The 9,223-nt window shown below is 40.9% G+C and overlaps 1 protein-coding gene across 1 annotated transcript in view; it reads right to left on the reverse strand.

The window, feature by feature from the left end:
• Positions 1-9,223, reverse strand: part of LOC101659300 (interleukin 18 receptor accessory protein) — a 35,985-nt gene that overhangs the window by 3,825 nt on the left and 22,937 nt on the right. Inside the window, 3 exon segments of the mRNA XM_004704440.1 lie at positions 3,006-3,143; positions 4,572-4,723; positions 7,108-7,243. Of these exon segments, the coding sequence (XP_004704497.1) occupies positions 3,006-3,143; positions 4,572-4,723; positions 7,108-7,243 (426 nt within the window).

The following is a 9,223-nucleotide window of genomic DNA, read 5'->3' on the forward strand; positions in this document are numbered from 1 at the left end:
ACTGATGTTTTTGCAAGGTAAGAAAGGATATGTTTAAATGTGTCCTTTGACTCTTTGGGGCAAGGCCTAGAATCCTAAGCAAAATATTTTAGTAAAAGAAATACGAAGTCACCAGGGCAAGATTAAGATGTTAGTTTGCTTAATTTAAAGCAGATTTATATGTGTGTGTGTGATATAGAAATATATGTATGTGTATGTGTGTATATGCATTTTTATGTGTATATACATGGGAGAAAGATAAGGCTTTCTATTCCCAGAAAAATATACAGTCCCAGACACCCACAAGAGCCGATTTACTCATATATACATATATATGTAAACTCAACAGTTTTAAATAGCTAGAAGCACTCTTGCCTTAAGAATTTTTAATGCATAGGTTGTCTCAATAATTGGTATTAAGCAAGGTGGGATTGATCCATCTCTTTGTGGTCACTTTCCGTGATGATGGGACAACTCTTCCCAAGCTTTGTACGGAGGGAAAAGCACAGGACCTTGGAGAAGCCATCACCATGAGGTGAATAATCATCATCCATTGGAATCCAGCAGAAGTATGCACAAAGGGAGAATCACAGTAGCAACTGCAAACATTCTATCTTAAAACCAAACCCAGATGCACTACCATCCATCCAGTCACTTGCAACTCCTAACAAGATGGAAACTCCTGTACTCTGCAGAGTTGCTAGGGGGCTCTCACTACCTACCTTGCAGTCCGCACGTGTACACCGAACCATGGCACGGTCAGATGCACACTCTAACCCAGATACATGCAGACAGGGCCATTATTCTAGTCTAAAGAAACCAGCATCACTAAATACTACGTTTTGGTCTTAGGGGAAAACTGATAAGACACTTTATTAATAAGAAGTGGGCTGTTATTATTACAAAGCTTTACACGTTGCAGTTCATTTTTACCATCGTAAAAGCCTCTCGTTTTACAAGTGAAGCAAATGGATACAATAGCCAATGGTACCTCTTAAACCTGACTGTGCGGGTCCCAATCCCAGCTCTCACACGCTGGACAGCTCACGATTCCCCTCTCTCTGCCTGGTTTAGAGGATAGTGGCGGGAAGGCAAGTCGTTATTACACCCGGGACTCCAGAGCGAACCAGTGACAGGAATTGGTGTTCATCGTACACTGAGTACTGTTCTACATACTTAATCGGTCCTAACCCCAGGGATCGGTACCACTTACGATGTAGTTAATGCTTGATTCTCCTTTTCTGAAGATGAGAAAAGTAAGGCATGGAGAGGTTAAGATCCTTCTCACATTGCCTTACGTTCATTCACAGAGATGCTCATTGAAGTCCAAAATGCCCGCCAGACAATACAATCATCTACCAGATTTCCTGGTTTCTGGAATGGGAAGAAATGTCTTCTCTACCTGCTTTTCACGCTTCTCTACCTGCTTTTAATGCTTTTAACGATATGAGGTCATTAACATTGGGAAGATGGACCCAGACCCATAAGGATAAGACTCTAAAGCTTGGGATAACCATATCTGGATCACCTCCCTCAACGCTGCCAGATTTGGCCCCAGCTGGCTGCCCCAACTCCTTCTGTGATGAGGTTCCCACATGCAGCTGTTCTTGGTCCAAGAGGGCAGCCCTGAGAGACGAGCCCTGATACACGCAGGCCCCTCATGGCTTTAAGTGCTTATCAGGCTTCTGAAATTCTTTTCTTAAGATAAGCCTGAGGAAACATAGCTCGTTGCCTGTGACAGCATTTTCTCTTGTCTAGGTCTTTACTAACGAGCCCTGGTGGCATAGTGGGTACGAGTTGGGCTGCCAACCACAAGGCCAGCAGTTCAAAACCACCGGCCGATCTGGGGGAAGGAGGAGCTGAGGGTTTCTACTCCCATAAAGAGTTGCAGTCTCAGAAACTCACAGGGACAGCTCTAGTCTACCCGGACCAATAGGTTCACTATGAATTGGACTTGACCAATGGCAGTGAGCTTTATTTGGTTAGTTGGTAGGTTGGTTTATTGATCTATTGGTTTTATGTTCTTTGTTGCCTTCTGTGCTGGTTCATGTCATGTGTAGGAGTGAGTGACCTGGGTTGCCCAGATATTCAGTCAAACGCTAGTAGAGGTGTTTATGGGAAAGGATCCCGCTGAGCTTTGAACAACTTGGGAGTTGGGGTGCTCACCCACTGGCCCGTAGAAAACCTGTGTATAGTTTTTGACTCCACAAAATCATAACAATGCTGCTTTTGTTAAAACACCATAATGAGTAAATTAAAATATACTTTGTATATTGTATGTATTATATACTGCACCAACCTAAAAGGTGCCATTTCCATAGGAGCAAAAATATTAAACTTTTATAAAAGTGCCAAGTTTTTGTGCCTGCTCGTTTAACATGATTTTTGTTTGTTTAAGATGATCCTTATATTGGATTCATTTCTCTTGAAAATTGGGCAGCCGTGGCTGCAGCCCTCGATCCATGTTTCCTATGAAGCAATCCAACTTTTTCTGGTGTGTCATGATTTGTGTCTGCTTTTTGGAAGCACTTGCAGCAACACTCATGGGACCCGTGGGAGTCTCCTCATGCTACCCCGTGTGTACATGGACTCAGTTCACACGCACTTGTCCCAGGGTCAGCCGTGGTGTTGTAGCTGTGATTCACCTATGAATCAATCGACTGTCAGCAGAGGAGCTCCCCCTGGACAATAGGGGTGAACCTGGACTCCTGGGAAATAAGGCCCTGTGCCTGAGGACTAGCTCAAACAGAGACCGAGGTAGAGTTTCGAGCTTTCTGTTCGATCTGAAACTTTGTGCATGACACTGCTGAAATTTCCACTCTGCCTCCTGGTCAGTGGTTTTCTGTTGTTTTTTTTTACTTGCCCTGCAATTATAGATAAGCCAATTCCTTAAGATCTCTCTCTCTCTCTCCTGTGTCTCCTGTTGATTCTATTTCTCTGAAGAATCCCAGTTAATACACTCTCAAACCAGTTCTGAGAGGAACAATCAGAGGTTCTGAAGTTGCCATGTGTTGTACTGTCCTTACCACCGAGGGTCTCATCCTTGCTCTGGTAGGCACGAAACAGGAGCACTATTTCAATCCAGTACGTGTAGAGAAGAGCACTTGCCGACAGCGTGCCCGCCATGAGAATGATGGTGCCCAGTAGTATGTACATGAAAACCACTGCAAGGGAAATGTGGTAATGGTGAACAAACAGAGAGGAGATGCACAGACATAGAAAAACATCCCTGCATTTTGACATGATTACATTCAGGCCAACACGTGGGTTCATTCACCCAAGGCCATTTCCAGCCCATTTGTCGAAATCCCTGTTATTGGCAGCACTCCTTTTAAATCTGGGAATGTCTCACTGAGGTCTTGAGAAAGCCATCTTAAAATCAATTCCAGAGACACTGGGACAGTGGCATCGACTAGATCTGGGTAGCCTGGGAATTGGAACTATCTTTATTTTCTCCCTTCCTACTTCAAAAACCCCACCTGTATCTCTCTCCTTACAGGTTGTAAAAGATCTAGAACCACTCTACTAAAGTTGACCACTGCTCATCTGCCAGTTTGTCATTCGGTGGTAACTTCTGTGTTTATTACTCAAATGCATGCACCAATCTTTAAAGCCAAAGATAAAGAAATTTTACAATTCTAGTAACTTCTTCAGTCTGAAAATGATCAAACATACAATGAAGACGCGTTGATAACTGGTCGTTAGAATGCCAAGTGGAAAACAGAGAGGGAGGATCAGTTTGGAAAATAAGGATTTGATTATATAAATGAGACTAAAAATTCCATGACAGCAGTTTTTCAAGATCAATTACTTATTAGTTGGAAACACCTTTCTTTGACAACATAAATGGTGCCTACACATGTGGACCTTACCAGATGTAAGAAACAGAAACCAAATCCACTACATCGGTGGAAGAAACACCTTGGAAAAAAATCAGTGTAGTCAGACAGAAGAAAGCCAAGGGTCAACTGTTCAATAGACTAGCAATTGCTCAGATTCAAGTTCAAGTTGAAACAGAGGAAAATGAAACAAGTCAACAAGAGCCAAAATATGACCCTGAGTACTTCCCACCTGAATGTAGAGACCGTCTCAAGACTAGATTTGACACACTAAACACTATTTGCTGAAGATGCGCATGTGTCGGGATGTAGACAGGAAAACAAAAGCAAGAAAGAAAACCGGGCTCTAGGACTGGGCTTCCCACACAGAACATGTGGTATAGTTAGTTATCTGCAGCATGACTGAATGAAGGAATGGCTCCCGAAGACTTCCAGGGACTCGATGTATTTGTTAGAACGAATTCTGAATTGCTGGTATGAATTTCCTAGCTCTGTGACTTTGGGGAAAGCTATCAATTTATCTTTGCCTCAGTTTCCTTCCTCATAAACTAGAGATCATAGTCTTGCACAATAAAGATGTTGAGAGCATTAAACCTTTTAATATGAACAAGTGTTTAGAAGAGTGTCTGCCGCCTAGTAAATGTTAATTGCCATCATCAAGATCATAATCATTATACTGGTTTTTTAAAAATTCCTCTCCTTTTAATAAAAGCAAAGCAATCGCTAGCTTCCCGGGACGTGTTCCTGGCTTACCTCCTCTCTTTTCTTTCAACTGGATGGACCAGGTAGTGTTTCCAATGGAGTTCTGGGCAAAGCAGATGAATTTCCTGTGGAGGTCATTCTGAGTCACTTCTTTCAAAGAAAGGACACATTGAAAGACTTCATCCTTTATTGGAGAGAAATTACTGGGAAAAGGGTGGGGAAAAACACAGCCATTCGGTTACATTAATTAACATCTATTTGCCATATGTGAAACTCGTATACCTGGCCAATCACTTGGATGCCAGAAAATGACGACTTATGAGATCAACTAGGTTTAAGAGATGCCAGACTTTAATATAGTGAGAGAGAAAGTTCACTCTTGATTACATTAATGAGCCTGATAAGAATGATGCTATGTGGGAGTCAGTCTGAGCAGAGCCTGTGACCCACAAGTGAACCTTGTTCTAAGGACTAGATGGATCGTGTTGACTTCCTGGATGGGATGAGAATGCTGGCTGACTCTTTGTCCAAGGGGAATGACCCAGACAGAGTACATCTATAGCAGCTGGTGGACTAGCAGCACATCCCTTCCCGCTTTCCCTGAGCACATGGCAGTGCTCCCAGGAATGGCTTACGTAAACATGCTTCTTGTATGATGCCCCATCTCTGTATCTTCTCCTACTGGAGAAGGAATGTGATCCTTTCAGCACACTATAGCGGGGGCTATGTGCAGACCACCAGCCATGAGTTCACTATGAGGAGCAAGCCACTAACTATTGGGAATGGCACCTCCTATTGAAATGTGCCTTGCTGTTTCCTCTAAGTGAGTAGAATCTTGTTCATTCCAACACCTCTGATAAGCTGTGTCTTTCTTGGCACGCTTGAACCTTGGATTGGTATTCTAAGTGTTTATACTGAGACATGGATTAAGTGTGGGCATCATTTAACCCTAAAAGTCCTTCTTGAGAACAGATGACAATAATAATTTAGGAATAACATTTAAAATAACTCACTTTCCTAAGGACATACTAGGTACCTATCAGACACTCTTCAAAGCACTGAGAGTGAACTATTGAATCCCTCAATTCTCTCTGGGATGCCATTTGGTATGGCTTTCCTAACTGGGCCAACGATGAAGCTGAGACACGAAGGTGAGCAAATGGCCTAAGGTCACACCGCTGGGAGATTCGGTAGTTGGATTCTTAGGCTCTTCTTCTCCCTTCAGGAATTTGTGAGTTTCTGCACTTACTCACAACTTGGAATCTCCAATGTTGCCAACTACAGACTTCAAATTGAGCAATCTGTTTATAGATACACTATTTTAGGCAGTGTCGCGCTGAGATGCACGACCAGGCTGACCATACCAGCTTCTATTCACTGACTGCTTCTACCTTCCAGGGACTCCGATGGCATATCCCCTACCTTATACCTACTCCCTAAGATTCCGGAATTTGACCCATAGATGGGAGGTGTGCCAATAGAAGCTCATGGAAATCACATTGCTAATCAGTTGAAAACAAATTCAAAGGTCTGGCTGGGTGATGTCAAGCCATCTAGTTGCTGCCACATTGGACGACTTGGAAATGCAATGCGCTATCCGTTCCCTATGAGACTCCATAACATTCCGGCCTTAGACATTCTTGTCAACTCTTACTGTTTCCAAAATAGATCTTTTAGTATTCATATGGAGGTATCGATTTAAAACTTATTTTATATTTGCTCATGGAATTTGACTTTATTTTGAATCAGAAGGGAGACCTTTAATGCATTGTCTCTCTTTGGAGCAGAATTTCCAAAGAATAAGACAATCTATCCTTTAGCAATATACCTCATAAGTTAAATCCAAGCCTTTTGATGCCTTTAGAGAGAGAAGTCCAGCTTTGTCAGGTCTTGGGCAGCGTCGAGTGTCTAGAGATTTTATTGCTATTGAACCAAAATCTCTCCTCAGTGAATTCTGCCCATTGCACTAGGTTCTGGGCTTTGGATAGAAGCAAACTTAAAAATTAAGTTTAAAAAATATTTAACTAAGTTAATTTTTTTCTCAAAAATCACGATCATTTTCAAATATTTACAGATAGATGCCCCACCTCAATCCTCCTTTCTGCCAAGATAAGATGCTTTAACCTTTCCTTGCTTCACGTGTTTTGTATTGTCAGACTCCATAGGACTGTGGTACTTTGCCTGGAAGCATTCCGGACCGTCAATGACGGTCAAAGTTTGGATTCCTGAATTTGGCACACACTTGGAATTGTAAGGTATTAGTGAAAATAGGTGAGGGGCAGCACTGTCACCCCTGGTTTGCATATGCTATTTCTGGATCAGTATATTTGTCTGCTTTCTTTGCTTAAATTTTAGGACAACCACACCAGATTGTGGCTTCAAATAGAGCCGTAAAATAAGAGTTCATTCCGTGCACCCTAATCGGAAACTTCACTCGGACACCATCGGTAAAGTTGACATGCACTTCGTTTTCTCTGTCTTTTATATATTCCACCACGGGTCGGCGCATCAGTACAGTGGATGCGCGTACTTCGGTGCTGTCTAAAGGTGAGGACGTACAGTGTGGCTTGCAAAAAGCATGAGTTACTCATCTTCTTGTCCGTTCCTCTCGAGTGTGAGGACTTACCATTTCTGCTCAGCATCATCGATGTACCATCTTATCACAGGCTTGACATCCTTTTCAAAGCCAAATCGTACTTTGCAGGGAAGAGTTAAAGGCTTTCCTGAAAATAAAGAGGCCAGAGAAGGCAGAAAGGAAGCACATAAGAATCCGTGCTCTGAGTGCAGGAGAAGACTACCCTGAAGACAGGTGTGCTACGTGATGCCATCATTTTTGCAGGTGAAACAAGTGTGCCCAAATTAATGGGCAACAGCTATATCTCAAACATATAGCTAACTGTAAGTTCCTCTTAAAAATAGTTTTAAAAGATCTAATGAATTTATCAGAACAATTTAATAATGCAATCATACTAGTACAATCATATGAAGGTTTGTGTATTCATCACCACAATCAACTTTGGGATATTTTCTTCCTTCTTGTACCCATTGCTATTGCCACCCCATCGCCTCCATCACCTCCTTTTCCATGCCCCCAGGTAATTATTAATCTTGTTGCTGTCTTCATAACCCAGCAACAATGACCAAATAAAACAGAAAATCCTCAATCAGAAAGAGAGCAGAAATTATTAAATGTAGAATAAATCCAAAATGAGTCAAAAGGGAGATCTAATGACAAGGCATTACATTCCAGTCTGACTCAAGCTGTGAAAATCCACTTTGCAATGCTCTTTGTCTGGTATTAAGGCTATGCACATTTCTAGACTATGGCCAGTGAGAATTCACCAGAGACTCAATCTACATAGGGACTCTACAAATGGATTTTGGGCTTCTACTATCATCCATAATGTTCACAAGCTGACTGTTTTGAATTTTGACTCTAGTCCCATTCCCTCCCCTGGGCTTGGATTTTATTCTTTGGGATCTTTGGATCACACAGGTTGGTGTGCTTCTTCCATATGGATATCACACTACATCTATTGATGTAATCATGTGGTTCTTCTTCTTTGTCTTGTTTAAGTGGTGAATTACATTTTTTTTAATGTTGAACCATCCTTGCATCTCTGGTATTAATGCCACTTGGTCATGGTGAAAGTGTGTGTGTGTGTGTGTATTGTGAGATATTGTAGGCCAGAATTTTGTTGAAAATATTTTGTGTTTATATTCATTAGGAATATTGGTCTTTCGTTTTTTGTCTTTTGGTCTATAGCTTTTGTCTTTGGGTCTATAATTTTTTGTCTTGGTCTGTAATTTATCTTCTGATCAGTAGTTTTTTGTCTTTGTGGGTTTTGCTTGGTTTTAGTATCAGGATTATACTTGGTTCATAGAATGAGTTTGGGAGTTTATTGTCTCCTATATTCTGGGATAGTTTGTGAGGGATTGATGACAATTCTTCACTGAAAGGCTGGCACAAGTACCCTGTGAATCCATCTGGTCCTAGGCTTTTCTTGGGTAGGAGTTTGTTAATGACCTTCTCTATGTCTTTTCTCCTGGATTTTCTACTTTTATCTCTGTCAAAATGTATAAGTGGTGTATTTCTATGCAATTTTTCATTTCTTCCAGGTTATCAAACTTGGAACACAACCCTTTGTAGTAGTGTGTCATTAGTATATAAAAATAGAATATAGTATTCTATTTATTATGACTATATATTATTATACTTCATTTGAATCTGTTGTGTCACTCTTCTCATCTCTAATTCTAGATTTGTATATTCTCTCTTTTTTCTTTGTTAAGTATAACAAAATTGTTATTTTCAAAGAACCAATTTCTTGTCTTCTTGATTTTTGTTTTCTGTTTTTGTTTATCTATGTATTTTTTCTGTTTTCCGGGTTTTTTTCTTCCTACTCAAACACTTATGATTTAGTTCCCTCTGTTGGAAGGTTTATGTTACTGATCTTGTTCTAGTTGTTAGAAGTGTTGTATAGGGTATTGATTTGGGCTTTCTACTCTTTTTTCATGTATGTTTTAATTGTTATAAATCACCACCTGATCATTGTTTTTATTGCGTCCCAAAGGTTTTGGTTTGCTGTATTATAGTTCTTTGCTTTAAGGATTTTCTTAAATTTATCCCTTATTTGAACTATTACCCAGTCATTTTGAAGTAGTGCCTCGTTCAATCTCCATGTGTTTGTCTTTGTGTTCCT

Source organism: Echinops telfairi, unplaced genomic scaffold, assembly GCF_000313985.2.
Source record: "Echinops telfairi isolate 266 unplaced genomic scaffold, ASM31398v2 ScPeMD7_7467;HRSCAF=8505_1, whole genome shotgun sequence".
NCBI lineage: Eukaryota > Metazoa > Chordata > Mammalia > Afrosoricida > Tenrecidae > Echinops > Echinops telfairi.